Here is a 17,953-nt window from a genome sequence, read left to right on the forward strand (position 1 = left end):
CTCTCACTACACCTATTCGCCAAGGCTACACAGTTAAGGATCTCTCCCATTACGCCCATCGCCAAGAGTCACGCAGTTGAGGGCATGTCCCGCTACACTCCACTTGCCAAGGTTACATGGTCGATGGCATCTCCCGCTACACCTATTCGCTAAGGCTACAAGATTAAGGATCTCTCCCATTACGCTCATCGCCAAGAGTTACGCGATCGATGGCATCTCCTGCTACACTCCATTTGCCAAGATTACGCGGTCGAGGGCATATCTTGATATACCTATTTGCCAAAGCTACATGGTCGAGGATCTCTCCCGTTACGTCCATCGCCAAGAGTTATGTGGTCGAGGGCATCTTCCGCTACACTCCACTCGCCAAGGTTATGCAATCGATTTTAATTATATGATTGTTTAACAATAAATAATATTTGTTAGAACACTGAGAGACCCAATAAGCAATTATCACCCAAAAAAACAATTATACTTGAAACACAATAAGTTTTAAGAGAAATGTTACTCTTAATTCTCACGTCATACGTGTAATTTATTATTTATTATTTTTTTAATTAAATAAATATTTTTTTAATCAATATGTGTTTTTAAATAAAAATAATAAATCATATATTTCTATCCACCGTAGAGAATGATAACTATAATTTTTTAAATTTTAATTCTAAAAAATAATCCAATTTGGTAATCTTTAGAGTATTCTCATTGGATTAGCTAAAAACTAAATCCAATGAGAATTTAGCTATTAGGTCAGTAAATTGCTCACATTGAATTAGCTATATTTCAAATATTTAGAATATAGCTACAGTAATATCAAAATTAATTTCTAAATTTGGAACACACTATTCATTCATCAAATCCCTTTTATATTATTTCTTTCTCTCTCCTTTTAATATTAATTATTTCTCTCTCTATTTTAAATGATAATTGAAAAAATATAATTAGAATACAATTACTAATTAATAGGGAAATGCTATGCATCAGCCCCACACCAGCACACACTTCACATCACTTTTTTTTTTTTTACACTCAATAGGTTGAGTGTGTGCTGGTGCGGGGCTGATGCAAATATTTTTCTTAATTAATATATAATATTATGAATAGTAAAATATGATAAAATAAAATAAATTCATAATTAAAAAAATTAAAAAATTTTTAAAATTATTAATTACTCATTACTATATAATGAATAAATGGATAATTCAATTTGGAGATTTGATGTGAATAGTCAAAGTTAAATTCATCTTATATTATTTTATTGTCATATAATGAAAAATGGCTATTTCAATGTAGAAACTTATCTGAATGTAATAGCTAAATGTTAAATTCATCTTGCATTTATCAAAAATGTACTTTAACTTTAGCTAATCCAATGAGAGTGCTCTAAGCATCCTCAATGGATTAGCTAAAAACTAAATTCATTGAGGATTTAACTATTAGAACATAAAATGACATCATAATTAAAATTTAGCTACAGTCACTTTTAAAATAATTTCTAAATTTGAAAATAACTATTAATACATAAAATATATTTTATATTAATTATTTTTCTCTCCCTTTTATATCAATTATTTCTCTCTTCCTTTTAAATGAAAATTGGAAAAATATAATTAAAATATAATTACTAATTAATATATAATATTATGAATAGTAAAATATGATAAAATAAAATAAATTCATAATAAAAAAATTAAAATATTTTTAAAATTATTAATTATTCATTGAATAAATAAGTAATCTAATATAGAGATTTGATGTAAATAATTAAAATTAAATTTAAATAAGTAATCTAATATAGAGATTTGATGTAAATAATTAAAATTAAATTTTTCTTATATTATTTTATTATTATATAATAATAAAAATTACTATTTTAATATAAAAAATAATGTGAATTAAATAATTAAAAGTCAAAATTATTTTACATTCATAAAAAATTTACTTTTAACTTTAGCTAATCGTGCTCTTACAACTCATATTTCGGCAAAATTCTCGATTGGAAAGCTTTCTGAATTCTGATCCCTTTCCTCCCACTGTAAGTGGAAGCTTGGCCCTTTTCAGTTCTCTCTCTCTCTCCCTCTCTCTCTCTCTGATCCGTTTGGTTGACTAGAAAATCCTGAGTGCACGTAAAAAGGAATTTTTTAAGTTCCGGAATCCGACGGTGTTTTTTGGCTTATTTGTTTTCAAGAAATTAAGTCAACTGAGCTAAACTAGGCTTGTTTGAAGCTCACCTGACTGGAGCTTTTCCCCCTGATTTCCTAGTTGTTTCGTTGTTCCAGCTTCATTTTCTCGGTTACCAAACGGCGTGTAGAATCCGCTTGGGAATTTCGATCCTCTCTTTGGAAGAAATTGTATGGGTTTCTTGAATTGTAATGTACTGATTGGTTCTTCTATTCTTCTTGGGTCTTTGCAGAAATTGAGGAGAGCCCTCGGGTTTCGCTGAATTTTCGAGAAATGGATGGAGTTCATGAGCATCAAAGTCAATCACTTGGTAATTCGCTAGCATCAAACTTCGATTTGGAAAATCAAATGTTTGATCTTTGTAATTCCTGTGCTGGATGCCTGGATTAGTGCTTATCTGATAACCTTCAAGTTTTTTTGTTTGATACTTTACACGGCAACGATTCTGAGCTGTTTATAATATATTGTCACATTTAACATTCAGTGAAGGGAAATTCCAAGCGTTGAGGATATTGTTCAGTTTATACTTGCTAGTTATTGTGCAGTATAAACTTCACTGTGTGGCAGTGTAATGCAGTACTGCATACTTGGAACGTTTTGATCAAGTGATATCAGCCATACATATAGACATATAATTAATTCTTGTTCTTTAAATTTAAATTTCTTTGAGCCAGGTTGTACATTCTGTCTGCCTATTAAGATTTTTACATTTAATACTATTCTGGAAGGTGAATTTTAGTTTATGAAAAACCTGGTTTAAGGTGCTCTTGGAGTATCAGAGTAGGAGTCAGTGTTTTGACCGGAATAAATATTCTGACTTCTCTAACTGATATTTTCATGACATTTCTTTGTAGGCTTAGTCATTAGAGGCCATGCTCTGGACGACCTCTTATTCCATCTGACATGATGTGATGTGATTCTGAGAATAATTTTGTATATTAATAAAAATCCCTGAATTGGACATCTAATTTGATGCTTCACTTCTTCTGAAAACCCCTGGGGACAGTGGGGAGTGATGATGGAGTCAAACCCATATAGATTACCTAGTGTAACTGATATGCAGAGTGTTGACATCAACCTGTTGGTACTAGCTGTAACCTTTTTTCAGGCTTACCAGAAGCTGAGGTGCCATATATTCAGTTTATATTCTACCGATCAGGAAAAAAAAATATTCAGTTTATATTCTAAGAAATATGTCTTGATATATCTGTTCTGTTAAAGAGTCTTTGGGCTAGATTGGGTGATGTCTAAGAGGGTGGTGGACCTATTAGTGTGTTTCTTGTATTCTTTTTCCTTTGCACTTGGATTGTGCCTTTTAATGAATTCTTATTACTTGCAAAAAAAAGGCTTTTAGAATTTTCTTGATCTCTTTCTTTCTCTACTTAAGTGTATCTAATGTATATTCCTTGAGAACTTGGATAGTGCCGTTTTGTTAAGAGCCTTGGTCTTGGTGGTATGCTCCCTCCAGATCTAAAGTTCGAGTCCTTGGGTACAAACAATTTCTAGGGGGCCATTTGGCTGTGGAGATTTTCCTTTGAATTACCTGAGGTACAGTTGTGGGAAACTCCTTGCCGAGGGCCCCTGCACCCCCTGGATTGGTTGGGATTTTGTTCCCGAACACCGGGTGCCAATCAAAAAAATAAAGTTTTATCTTACTTAGCAAAAGGAGTATACTAGATGATGGGAGGTCTCATACAAAATGCGTTCTCCTTGTTACTGTAATGATTGCATGTAGACAAAGAGTTTTGTGGTCATTTATACTGAATTATTCTACTTACGAGAGTGCTTCTCGCTCTTATTTCTAACAAGATTTCTCCTCTCTCTGATTTTCACCTTATTGGCAAGAAGAAAATGGTCTTTTCTCTCTGCATGGGTATTGTTGAGGGAAAATTTCCAAAAAGGCCATTCTTAGTTGCAACAGCTGTTTGAAACTTTGGTTTTAGAATGTAACATCATGAATCCCCATGTGTACTTATACCCTGAATGGCCACACTTTTCCAGGTGAAGATAATGAAAATGAAATAGTTGCCGAAACTGCTGCATTTGTGCATGGGGAACCTCCTCAAGATGCTAATGGGCCCCCAAAAGCTGACTCAGAGGTGGAAATCCTTCACGAGAAAGTCACAAAGCAAATTATTAAGGAAGGTCATGGTCAAAAACCATCCAAATATTCTACATGCTTCTGTAAGTGCCAGATAGTTGCTTATTTTTGTACTTCTGGCAGATTTACCTCAAGCATTAATAATTTTATTATAGGCTTCTTTTGGTTGTCTTTTCTTTCCCATGAAAAATTTAAATCCTTGAATTCTTGCATCCACCATTAATTAGAAACTAGTACTATCATACCATTGCATATTTGTATGCTCTCAGTGGATCTGTTTAATGAGTTGAGACTAAGACTTAGTTGAATTGATTTACATGTTCGATTTCTGGACATGTTCTAATGTTCTAACTATCAAAGAATCTATTCAAAATTTTCTCATGGGATGTTTATGGATAATGTTAATTCATTATGCTTTCCAAATTGCATGTGTGATAGTGCACTACAGGGCATGGACGGAAAGCACCCAGCACAAGTTTGAAGATACGCGGGAGGAACAAAGACCACTTGAGTTGGTATTAGGAAAAGGTACATTTATATATGATCCTTTTTTTCTTCCCCAAAGTAAACTTTTTATGTGGTGCGTGATCTCATTGTTGTTTTTCTACCCTTAGTTTTGTTTGTTCCTCCTTATCTGAACCTTTCTATAAATTATCATTTCATACCTGATTACTGAGTATTCTACAGTGGGGTTTGTCATATTTAGCTCAGTGACAGAATAGATGAAGTGGTTCAAACTGGCTTCGTGATTCACTAACTTTATTTATTTGGGTTCACTGCATAAGGACTACAGAAGCTAGTGGGAGGTTTGATTCTGCTATGTTGGGATGGCTACATATCACTTCTCATTATTTCAACTAGATTCAAAGTGAAGAATAAAAAACAACAGAAGAAAAATAATATTGGAGGATGCAGTTACTTTATACAGTGCATAAAAATGCCTCACACAGTCACATTCACATGTTTGCATGTGCATAATCATTTTAAGTATCAGCCCAGTATTTATCTGGTGTTATGCTCTGTTGGACATGCTGCAGCTCATTGATATATTTTCTTTTGCAACAGAGAAGAAAGAAATGACTGGCTTGGCTATTGGTTTGTCCAGCATGAAATCTGGCGAACGTGCCCTGTTACATGTCGGCTCGGAATTAGGTTATGGGAAAGAAGGAAGTTTCTCTTTCCCAAATGTTCCACCTATGGCAGACATAATATATGAAGTTGAGCTCATAGGGTTTGATGAGACCAAAGAAGTAAGTTGCTCTTAAATGACTTTTGAAGTACTTGTTTATGGATATTCAAAGTTTCTGTTTGATTCTATGAGCTTGACCTTGGTCGGATGCTAACAGCACATATAATGGTGATGGATAATACATTTCATAGGGAAAAGCTCGTGCTGACATGACTGTGGAGGAAAGGATTGGTGCAGCAGATCGAAGAAAGATGGATGGAAATGCTTTATTTAAGGAGGAAAAACTGGAGGAGGCTATGCAACAGTATGAAATGGTTACACACTAATGTTCCTTGGATAATATTGTTTCTTGGCATCTGAACTTGTATGTAATTTTTCTTTGTTTCTAAGTAAGTTCTGATGATTTTTCTACATTTTAGGCTATTGCATATATGGGCGACGACTTCATGTTCCAATTGTTTGGGAAGTACCGGGACATGGCTTTAGCTGTTAAAAATCCATGTCACCTTAACATGGCAGCATGTCTAATAAAGCTTCAGCGCTTTGATGAGGCAATCATGCAATGCAGCATTGTACGTATGTAGTTTGATGTTTCATGGACAGATTTAATTTAATTTCAGATGCTATATACTTTATGTTTCATGGACAGATTTAATATAATTTCAGATGCTATATACTTTTCATCTTTGAATTAGTCAGGACTTCCCAGACACCCATTGCCAATAAAAAAAAAAGAATTTAAAGAATCTTGAGTCATACTTTGGGATATAAAAAATGCATGAATTGGCATATTAACTCTGTGAGCCTACATCTTCAAATGTCTTTTCAAGTTGCTTGGGAAAAACTGTAGTGCTTTCATATGATGATGAATCAATTAAAGGCATATGAGCCACCTAGATATGCCTTCATAAATTCTAGAAATTCCTTACCAGCTTCAGTACAATAACTTACATTGACATGTTACTGTGCACCATATAATCTTCCATAAAATTCGTGGTTGTTCAATATTGTGCTGTATGGCTATTTTTATTGCATTTGAATCTGTATTCTTCCTTTATTTCTCTTATTCCTTTGGATAACTGATCGGAGGATGACTTCTTTTTCCCCATCAAATGTTTCTAACCATCACTTATCCTTAAAGCTTAAGTGGATGGGAAGAGGTAAATATAATTATTTTTATTTTTATATTACATCCTTGACACCCTCCCTCACTAAGCAGGCCCAACACGTTGAATTTTTAATTAATGTGGTGAAGTATGTCAAGGCTCAAACTCAAAACCTCTACTCTGATACTATATGAAATCACTGTTTATCCCAAAAATTTAAGCTGATAGAAAGAGGTAGATTTAATTATTTATATTATATCCTCAACACTAACATAAAAAAGTCTACCAGCTGCTTTCCAGACAACCCAAATGACAGTTTTATCTCTTGTTTCTTCTGCACCTTGCAACTTGCCATCTAATATGATGCACATCGAGACAATAACATGCAAAACCAGAGAGAACTTATGGGTATACATTTATATCTATAAGGGGTAATGTGGGACTGTATTAAGTCCATTCGTTTCACACCAGGTCGCTGCACCTTTTGTGGAACCCGGTAAGTAGGTTAAAGTATTGAAAGCTTTTAGCTGCTATCTACTAAATGATTTAATATTCTGTGACGGGCAACATGCATTTAAAAAAAGAAAAGGAGAATCTCTCTCGCTCTCTCTCTCTCTCTCTCACACACACACACACACACACAATCACTACCCAAGAAAATACACTTGTTTAACTGATTCTCAGAATAGAAAACATTGATACTTAATGGGATGATGGGCTCGCAGGTGTTGGCAGAGGAAGAAAACAACGTCAAAGCACTGTTTAGGCGAGGAAAGGCTAGAGCAGAACTTGGGCAAACAGATGCTGCCCGGGAGGACTTCCTAAAGGCACGGAAATTTGCACCGGAGGACAAAGCAATTACAAGGGAGTTACGTTTGCTTGCTGAACATGACAAGGCTCTTTATCAGAAGCAAAAGGAGATTTACAAAGGACTGTTTGGACCAAGACCTGAACCAAAACCTAAGGGAACTAATTGGGTGGTTCGCTTTTGGCAATGGCTGTTGTTGCTAATCTTTCGCCTTTTCAGGCGTGGAGGGCATAAAGCAGAGTAATCAAAGCAGATGTGCCAAGAGGTGTTGTCCTTAGCAAGTATGATTTCTGGTACTGTATGTTTTGTGGCCAAAGGTTTCAGAGACGGCACCCAAAAATTTCTTCGAGTATAAGCTAATCAGTCTAAATCTGCTTAGAAAGGAACTTTTGACGATTTTGTAAGACCCTTAAACAATGAATTGATGTTATTTTCACAAGCGTATTAACATTGTGGGCAAGTTCAACGTTAGAATTGGTTTTATGGTATTATTTATATTATCATTTTCTTTGCATAATCAAGGTGGAGTACAACGTATGGCTCAAGAAAAAATTTAGGATAGTGCTCCTCTCAAGTGGTTAAGCTTTGGGTATCTCTAATTATTTCTACTAGTTTTCTGCAAATAGTCCTGTTACAAGAAAGATGATCAAATTCCAAACAGAAAAGACATGAAAATGCAAACAGAGAGCAGATAAATTCGAACCGCTACACCCTTTCCAATTAGCCAACACAGTAAAAATGCCTACCACGGTTGCTTTGGCATGGCCATCCAAGCAAAATAAGCAATAACAATCTTTTGTGATATATACACATAAACAGCAAATGATAAGCTCATTAACATCACGTCCTTCCAATCACCCTTTTGCCGTGGGCTCAGGTTCTCTTTCATAACCTTCCTAAACTTGTCAAAACCGGCAAGAAATCCCGGCAACTGCGACTCCCTTCTGCTTTTCTCTTTCTTCGTTCTGGGTTTGGAAGTTTCTTCAGGTTTGTGGCTTTGGCAGCATAAAAGGATGTGCGTTCTTGGAATCGGACTGCTGCTCTTTCCGGGTCCTTGAATTGTGCTGTGATTTCTGTATAAAGAATGGCCAACTGAGAGAGGCAGAGCAGCCATGGAAGGTAAAATGAGAATTACTTGGAAAGATGGAAGTTTAGGAGGGTAGTTGGTAGAGATGGTTGTTACGTTCATGAATCAAGGATGCTTGAGAAAGCAGGGAATTGCAAAGAGAAGACAGAACAGTTACTCTCATTGGGATTGGCTGCTACTGCTAGTCTTAACAGAAGGAAAATATCTATCATTTGGAAAGCAGAAAGTACTCTAATTTACCTTGAATTTTTTGGGGGTTTTGATAATTTTATTATTTAAAAGAAAATGCAATTTTTACCATTTTTACTTGCATCACAATCACATTATTGATCACAATATGTTATTGATACGAAGATTATTAGATTTTTTTTTTTTTAAATTGATAAAATCGTAAAATTATAAACGCACTTTTTAGGGATGGTTTGGATTGAGTGACAAGATGGGATAATTTTAGATGAAAGATGAAATTTTAAAAAAATATTGTTAGAATATTATTTTATAATATTATTATTATTTTGAGATTTGAAAAAAATAAATTAAGATTTAAAAAAGTTGAATTATTTATTATATTATATGAAAATTTAAAAAAATTATAATAATGAGATGAGATAAAATCATTTACAACCCCGAATGATCTTATTTAAAACCTGTATTTCAATTTTAAAAATTAATTTTTTTTATCAACACGTGTCATTCAAAATCATGTGAGAGATGTGATTTCTTAAAAAAAAGAAAAAAAAATGATAATTGTAATTGTGAATGTGTAAGCGTCGTGTAATTATTTTTAAAAAAATAAATATAAAATTCATATAAAAAATTAATTTTTTAATAATAAATTCTATTCTTTTTTAAAATAACTATATAATATTTAAACAGTTTATAATTATATATATCATTATTCTTATAAAAAACAAAATTGGGAATATTACTGTATAAGGGGAATCGTTTTGGGCAACAGTTACTAAATCCGTGGCATTGACTTTGTAGTTCGAATCAGTAGTCCCCAGACCATTCAAAACACGGCACTCGTTATTCTAATCGTGGGACCCACATTCGATCAACGGCTACGATACAAAGATCCCTTTATTCCATCTACACCCTTTAAAGTACATTATCGGAAGAAAAAGTAAAAATCATGACGTCAAAAGTCTAACATAGAGTCAAACCTTCCTTGCTTTTTCTTTACGTTTTTATTTACACTAGATGCCTATCTATGAGATTGCAACGTACTCGCTTTGAGATACGAACACGTGCTAGCAGAGAACACGAGGCCGTTTAATCTCGCGAGTTATCGTTTACTCCGACATGAAACAGTGTCGATGGGCTTCTGAGCAATCCATCTCAGCTGACCACAATTTTAAGGTTAGATCTAAACCCCGACAAAAGTGTAAGCAGTTTGGCATCCCAATAACCTATAGAATAACGCCACGTACGGTTAAAATAAAAAACAAAAATCTAAATATTTTATATAAATAAGAAATTTAAAAATAAATATTTTTCTACGTAAATTATATGCAAGTGTTCAAAAGGAGAGTACAAGCAAATTCCAATACGTAATTTCATTTAACAAATCCACAATTATGAGTAATTTTGTGACAAAAATAGTTAAATTTATCAATATTTTTATAGGTATGGATTGCATGCCATATATTAAAAAATAATATTTTAAATACCATCATATCCCACCATATTACGTGTCCTCAACTACCATGCGCCTTGTGGCGCAATACGCAACCCGGCTTTTTCTTTTTCTTTCTCCCTGTCTTTTTCCAGAATGCTTTCCACGCACATTGCGTATCCAAATCTCTCTCTCTCTCTCTCTCTCTCTCTCTCTCTGTTTTTTCTTCGGTGGTTAAAACTGCGTTGACTGAACTATAAGCCCAACCCAACTCTACCACCTTCTCTTTCTTGTTTACCCTTATTTCCAATTATGCCCACACCCATTCCCAACAATCCCACCCCTCCTCCTCCACCTCCTCCTCGCCGGTCAACTTCTCCGATCCATCTCTCCTCCCATCTCTCCCTATTTTTCTTGCTTTTATGTTAATCCCCGTACGTATAATTTCGCATAAACTTAGGCGTACTTCTAAGCCCCTACAAGCTCTCTTCATTGCTCCATCCTTCTTCTTGCAGTCAAAACCCTAGATTTGATTTTTTGGAGGGGGCAGTTTCCGTGAGTTCGTATATGAATTTTGGAAGAAGAAAGTTCAGAGAATTTCGTATCTTTCAAAGATGAAGAGGCTGAGATCTAGCGAGGATCTCGATTCGTATGGAGAGAAGTGCAAGGATCCGAACCCGAACCCGAATCGGTCGTCATCATCTTCTCACCGGAGCTTCTACTACAAGCCCGATAGTGTACGGAAAGCTATGGCTCGGTACGACCGTGATCGATCCGCTGACGAGGATCGCGAGGGCTCTCGGATGGTGCGTAAGAGATCGGACCACGATTCCGAGGGAGGATTCGATCGACGAAAGGGTGGCTTCGATCGGTACAGCGGAGAGAACAGAGGAAGTGGAGCAGTAGGAGGAGGGTATGATCGTACTTTGATGCATCGGTCGGAGAGCTTTTGCGGCGGGTTTTCTTCGACAAGGAGAGAGTTCCCAAAGGGGTTTCGATCGGAGCGGTCTTCTTCGGCTGCATCAGAGCGGTCGCGGCGCGAGGGCAGTGTGTCGTCCTGGCGTCGATTCGGGAGCAATAATAATGGAAACAAAGATTCGGAGGAGAGCGGCAGAGGAGGAAGTAGAATTGGCTTGAGGGACGGGAAGTCGCCGACGTGGTCTAGGGATTCAGCTGCAAGCGAGCCGTCGAGGATGATGAGGGCTTTAAATTCGAGTTCATCACCGATACGAGCCTCGAGAGCTAGTCCGAGGACGAACGAAAATTCGAAGGACAACTCTAAATCGAAATCTAAATCTCCAAGTTGGTCTAGGGAATCGGCAGCGAGCGAACAATCGAGGAGTGTGGATGTGGAGACGGCAAAGAAGGGTACCGATGAGGTGCAGGTTGACAGTAAGAGTGGCAGTGAAATGGAGGAAGGAGAGCTTGAGCCGGAGCCGGAGCCGGGGCCTGAACCAGAACCCAACCTGGATTCGGAATCAGTACGTGGGGTTGAGCGTGAATTGGTTCATGAAGCTGGGGCTGAAACGGAAACGGAAACGGAGGTCAGAGACCATGTAGGTTTAAAGCTGGGTAATAGTGTGAATAAGGAGGTTGAGGCTGAGAGCGAGTGCCGGGTTGAGGATTCAAATATGGCTGTGGAAGATGGAGCGGATAAAGTGTTATGCGAGGAAGAGATAGATATGGAAATAGATATGGAGATTGAGAGAGAGCTGCCGAATAATGAGGAGGGGAAAGAAAAGGAAGTTGATGAAGAAGTACAACAGAGTGAGAGTGAGAGCAATGATGGAATGGTGGAAAATGATGAAGGTAATAAGGAAGAAGAAGGTGCGAGGAAAGATAGGCAATGTGAAGAGGAAGCAAAGATGGATACGGTTGTTTTTCATAAGACTTCGATGGGGTTTGAAGAGGAGGGTAAACAACAAGACAAGGGTATAATAGATCTTGCGGCCAAGGGAGAGGATTTGGAAATACCCGCCTTGAATGAGGACGAAAATGGAGTTTCTGAAGTCAATATGAGGATAGAAACAGAGAGTTTAAAGAGTCAGAATTTCAAGGATAAAGGCAAAAGTGTGTCTATTGCCCCTACCCATGTTGCAGATTCTGTGGAAGATGGTGTATGGATTGGAAGGGAAACCAGGGAGTTCGAGACTTGCAGGGATAATGGAGATATGGAAGGACCTAGTACTCGTGGGTTTGAGTTGTTTAGTAGCTCTCCTGTTAGAAGAGAAGAGAAAGACGATCGATCTGGTGTTAATAGTAAGCAGAAGGATGAAAAGCTGATGCTGGAGCCCCTAGATCTTTCGTTAAGTTTACCGAATGTTTTGTTACCGATTGGTGCTGCTGATACGAATCAAGCTACTCCCGGTTCACCAAGTCAAGCAAGGAGTGTTCAGTCCTTGAGTAACACATTCTGTACTAACTCGGATGGATTTACTGCATCAATGTCGTTTTCTGGTTCTCAGTCATTTTATCACAACCCGAGCTGTTCTCTCACGCAGAATTTTATGGACAACTATGAACAATCGGTTGGCAGCCGCCCCATATTTCAGGGAATCGAGTGGCAGGGACAGTCTCAGAATGAGTCCAAGCAGAAAGAAGTTCCCTTGTATCAGAGAATCTTGATGAATGGAAATGGCTCTCTTGGTCAGTCTCAAGTGGTACAGGGCACTTCTAATGGCCAAGCCGTGCAAGGACATCATAGGGTTTTAGAAGGGAGCTCTAAAGTGGCCAATGGGCTAGAGAGGCAGTTGAGTTTTCAGAGGCAGCTTTCAGGAGGACAGTCAAGGCACAATGATGATGTTAGATCACCTTCCCAGAGTGTAGGATCTCATGATATTGGATCAAATTATAGTTTTGACAGGAAGCGAGGAATGAGAGAGAAGAGTGGGGGTAGTTTATATCGGACCGGTAGCCAGAAGGAGCCTGAACAGCTTCTGATAGGTGGAGTTGAATTTGTTGAGACTGTCGTTGCCAGGATAGTTGCTGAACCAGTGCATGTTATGGCTAGGAAATTTCATGAAATGACGGCACAATCCATAGCGTGTCTAAAAGAGAGCATTAACGAGATCATGTTGAATGTTGACAAGCGACCGCAATTATTTGCAATTCAGAAAGCACTGCAGAGCAGGTCTGACGTAACCATGGATGTCCTTCTGAAATCCCATCGGGCTCAATTGGAAATCTTGGTCGCTTTGAAAACTGGTCTACCTGATTATCTTCAACAGGACGACAGTGTTTCACCAACTCATTTGGCAGAGGTTTTTCTATACCTAAAATGCAGAAATCTTAACTGTAAGAATCCTTTGCCAGTGGATGAATGTGATTGCAAGGTCTGTGCGCAGAAAAATGGATTTTGCAGTGCCTGTATGTGTCTTGTATGTTCCAAGTTTGACATGGCATCAAATACATGTAGTTGGGTGGGGTGTGATGTTTGTCTACACTGGTGCCATACCGATTGTGGGTTACGGGAATCTTATATCAGAAATGGACGGAGTGCTACAGGGGCTTATGGGACAACCGAGATGCAGTTCCATTGTGTTGCCTGTGATCATCCTTCTGAAATGTTTGGCTTTGTAAATGAGGTTTTTCAAAATTTTGCAAAGGATTGGACGGCTGAAACTCTTTCTAGAGAACTCAAATATGTGAGGAGAATCTTTGGTGACAGCAAGGACACGAGGGGGAGGCGACTTCATGAAATTGCTGATAAGATACTGACAAGATTGCCTACTAAGTCTGACCTTCCTGAGGTCTACGGTCATATTATGGCTTTCCTTAGGGGTGAGTTCTTTATTTTTCCGTCATAAGGAATTGTATTATTTTCTTCCCTGGATGATATCGGACTATTTTTACTTTTCAACTTCAAATATTGACCTTCCGGCAATTTAAAAATTACATATGAATTAAACTGAGAATCAATTATTTTATATGAGATAAAATGTGCCTAAACAAACAGAACCCAGTTAAGAAGAAAAGGATGAGAAACAAAACCAAGTTGAAGATTGGGGGAATTAGAAAGTCTGTCCTGTAGATTCCTCCTTTTTTTTTCCTCCCAAGTAGACTGTCATTTGGATCTGCCTTACATTGATATTGTATTCAAAATTGTGATGTATCAGGTTTTGCTTGTTTATTTTGGGTGTGCCTTTTAGCATTTGACTTCTGTCGTATAAGTGGTGTTAGAAACTGGTAAACCATCTGGTGGACACACTCAACGTTTGCTTCATTGTAAAATCCATATTCCGATTTAGGATAATGATCCTTTTCAATTGGCTTTCCCAGTTGGATGGTGAGATAGATGTAACATATAAGCCCCCTACAACATTTAGTGTCATCTGTCTTGGGACCCTGAATGGTGTAGGGTCATGTGAAACCACATATTGTGTCTATCTGTCTACAAATTAAACCGTTTAATTTGGACAGAGAATTGGAGATAATCTCAGTTCACATATTATGCCCTTAAAGGTTAAAAGAACAATAAAGGGATAGAAAGGGGGGGGAAGTATGTCTTCTGAATATATTGTGTATTGGTTTTTACTTATAAAAAAAAAAAAAGAAGAATATAATGTTTATTGGGTTTGGAATGAGGAAATATCGAACATTTTTGTCATGGTTCCATACTCGATAGTCCTAGTAATCAAATGAAAATAATGCAGTGTTCATTCCTGTGTATGGCTCCATTGAATTGGTATTCTGAACCACAAGGTTGTAATTGACATCCTTTGCTGTTTGTTGCAGATGCTAATTCTTCCAAGTTTGGCAACCCTGCAATCTCATCTGGGAAGGAGCAAGGTAAAGAAAGCAATGGGATGGCTGGGCCAAGCCAGGATCCCACTTGGCTAAAGTCCCTTTATTCAGAGAAGGGCCCTCAGTTGGAAAGGGCAGCTAGTATGCTTCCTAGTTTCAGTTACGACCGGAATGACAAACGCACTTTGGAGTCAGATTTACAGGCAAGTGTTCAAAAGCAACCTGTCTTTGATGAATTGGAGAGTATGGTGAAAATCAAACAAGCAGAGGCTAAAATGTTCCAAGAACGTGCTGAAGATGCAAGAAGAGAAGCCAATGGCCTGAGACGCATTGCCATTGCAAAGAGTGAAAAAATTGAAGAGGAGTATAAGAGTCGAATTGCAAAGTTGCGGTTGTCTGAGGGTGAAAATATGCGTAAACAAAAATTTGAAGAACTCAATGCCCTAGAGAGAGCACATCGAGAATATTTCAATATGAAGATGAGGATGGAAGCAGATATTAAAGATCTTTTGATGAAAATGGAAGCTACAAAACGAAACCTTGCCATGTGATCAGCAGGTTTTTCTATTGAATTGTCACCTTCTCAGATATTTGTATCTGTAAGTGTTGAAATTTCTATGCGGTAACTTCATGGGTCGGAGGAGCCGGAGCCACCACATTTCTGTATTAGTTGTTGTATCTTCTGTTCTAGGTTCTGTTATTAATTTTTTTTTTTTGTTTATTTATTATTATTATTATTATTATTTTTGTGTACGTGCGAGCTACTAACCAGATTACCGGAATCTGTACAGAGACTGCAAGATCTCTTTTTATGTTAAAAAAAAAGGGTTCCAATTTAGGGTAGCGATATGATGGAGATAAATTATAAATGAAGCTTCTCTTTTATTTCCAGGAGAAACTTGCTGCAGTAGTTGGGGATATGACGCATTTTTAGTGTACGAGAAATGGAGGAGTGCATCCATTGAATGGCTTTTCTTTTTGGTTAATGGTGATTGTGCCTTGTTACTTGGAATTCAGAAGTAGTCCTCCCTGTCTTTACATTTGTCAAAAGAAAACTTGTGATTTTACTTGACTTCCGTTCTTGAGGATATGGAGCACAGAGAGACGACCTCTCTCTCCTAGACCCTCCAAAGCAATCAAATCATGGTTGGTTCCCTAACTTCAAACATTCCATATTTGTAGTAACCAAGAGTGTTGTAGACTGTCTACTCCCTTCTTTTGTAATAAGATATTTGTACATTTACTATTTCTATCATCTTTGTGTTTCTTTCCTATACACATTCACATTTGAGTAAAATAATGGCATAACAATGACAAATGATAAGTGGAGAAAGGAAAGGATGGAGACGGATTTGCAAGAAGCCTTGTTTATTGCCATTGATGGTAAGGTGCGCTCTAAATCTCAATTTGACAATTTGGTTTTTGATGTTTATTTGATGGAAGATTTGGAGGTTTTGGAGGGCCCTGGCGTGGTTCAAAAATCTCGAGGCCGGCGTGACAGTTGGTTTGAGTTAATGGAAAATGATTCTGAGGATGTGGAAGTCCATGAGATGGTTGTTGGGGCGTCTCCTAGAGTTTTCTTAAGCTTATTGATGAGACTTTGGAGTTTGAATTAGGAGGATTGGCAAATAGAGGATGTATAGGGGAGGGAGGGAGTCGAGAAGAGGATTTATTCTTGCATGGTCGAGCAATTTCAGATGTTGAACTTGATGAAGAATTGAATGAATTAGCAGCAAAATGTTTTGATTCAGATCCAGATTTGCATGTTCCTTCTAAAGAAATTCAGAGGGATAAGGAAAGAAAAATCTATTGTTGTTTTGGAGCGACGTACTCACTCAAAGAAATTAATTTAATTGATGTTGAAGATATTGACGTGGAACTTTAGGGGTATTCTTTCGTCGAAGAGTAGGCTTCGGCGGTTATTGAACAAAAGTCGACCATATGTGGTGGCTCTTTTAGAACCTTTTCTTGGTAAGAATAAATGTCGTCGATGGGTAAGATGGATGAAATTGTCTAATTTTGTTAATAATGCGGGGGTTGGGGGGGGGGGAAATTTAGCTTTTTTGAGATGATGATCTTAAGTTTGAGTTAATTTCAATGACGGATCAGGTTGTAAGTGGTTGGTTTACTCATGGTAGTGTGCGAAGTCTTGGTACGTTTGTTTATGCCAGTTGTTTCCGTACAAAGAGATTGGAGTTGTGGGATTTTTTGTGTAAACAAGACCCGGGTAGTTGTCCATGGTTTATGGATGAGATTTTAATATTATCCGTGGCAGTGAGGACAAAGTCGGTGGTATTATGCGGGCTCCTCGTGCAAAAGTTGAGTTTAATGATGTATTCAATATTGTGGTTTGATTGATTTGTCTTATATAGGAAATCAATTGTCTTTGTGTAATGGTAGACTTGGTGAGAGGCGTATTTGGGCAATATTGGATATGGTTTTGGTAAATATGGCTTTTATTAATTTATGGAGTGATGTGCACGTTGAATATATTTTGAGAACATCTTTGGATCATTCACCGATGTTTGTGTCATTGGGTTGTGAGCAAAATATGATCTTTAGACCATTCCGTTTTCAGCGAATGTGGGGGTACACATGAGGGATTTCTTCTCTTGGTTAATGGGGTGTGGGATGTTGTTGTAGATTGTTGTCTAATGTTTTGAATCAGTAAGAAATTAAAAGCATTGAAAGATGCTTTGAGGAAATGAAATGTGAAGGTGTTTGGAAGAGTTGATGTTGAAATAAAGAAGATGGAAAATCGTATAGTTGGCTTGGAGCAATTATTGCTGAATGATTATTCTTCTCAGATTGAAAAGAAGTTGTTAAATTGTACACAAAAATATTAGGCATGGCTGAATAGAGAGGAGATTTTGGTTGTCAAATGTCCCGCGTTAAATGGTTAATGGAGGGGGATTCGAATACCAGTTTTTTTCATGCAATGATGCGCATTAAAAAGAAGAATAAAAGGGTTGAGAAGATGCGACTGGAAAATGGGTTGATTTTAGAATCTATTGAAGAGGTGCAGAATGGGGCAGTGGCATTTTTCCAGGAGTTACTGGCTATGGAGGGAACGCGGTTTGAGGAAGACGCTTTGGCATTGTTGATGCTGACTATTTCAGA

At 37.3% G+C, this 17,953-nt stretch overlaps 2 protein-coding genes across 3 annotated transcripts; both read left to right on the forward strand.

Annotated features, from left to right (window-relative positions):
- Positions 1 to 1,956: 1,956 nt before the first annotated feature.
- On the forward strand, positions 1,957 to 7,856 carry LOC108988241 (peptidyl-prolyl cis-trans isomerase FKBP42-like). The gene is made up of 8 exons (XM_018961454.2): positions 1,957 to 2,035; positions 2,414 to 2,491; positions 4,183 to 4,365; positions 4,721 to 4,810; positions 5,348 to 5,532; positions 5,663 to 5,785; positions 5,891 to 6,043; positions 7,303 to 7,856. Exons 2-8 carry the CDS (start codon positions 2,455 to 2,457, stop codon positions 7,627 to 7,629), a joined length of 1,098 nt encoding a protein of 365 aa, XP_018816999.1. The 5' UTR covers positions 1,957 to 2,035; positions 2,414 to 2,454; the 3' UTR covers positions 7,630 to 7,856.
- Positions 7,857 to 10,294: 2,438 nt separating this feature from the next.
- Positions 10,295 to 16,088, forward strand: LOC108988256 (protein OBERON 4-like). 2 transcript variants are annotated; one of them, XM_035689971.1, is made up of 3 exons: positions 10,295 to 13,870; positions 14,825 to 15,391; positions 15,726 to 16,088. In XM_035689971.1, the coding sequence occupies exons 1-2, from the start codon at positions 10,705 to 10,707 to the stop codon at positions 15,382 to 15,384; spliced, it is 3,726 nt and encodes a 1,241-aa protein (XP_035545864.1). In that variant the 5' UTR covers positions 10,295 to 10,704; the 3' UTR covers positions 15,385 to 15,391; positions 15,726 to 16,088. The 2 variants fall into 2 exon arrangements, with proteins under 2 accessions (XP_035545864.1, XP_018817019.1); XM_018961474.2 differs by lacking the exon at positions 15,726 to 16,088 and having other exon boundaries at positions 14,825 to 15,724.
- Positions 16,089 to 17,953: the final 1,865 nt, after the last annotated feature.

Source organism: Juglans regia, chromosome 5 (assembly GCF_001411555.2).
Source record: "Juglans regia cultivar Chandler chromosome 5, Walnut 2.0, whole genome shotgun sequence".
Classification (NCBI taxonomy): domain Eukaryota; kingdom Viridiplantae; phylum Streptophyta; class Magnoliopsida; order Fagales; family Juglandaceae; genus Juglans; species Juglans regia.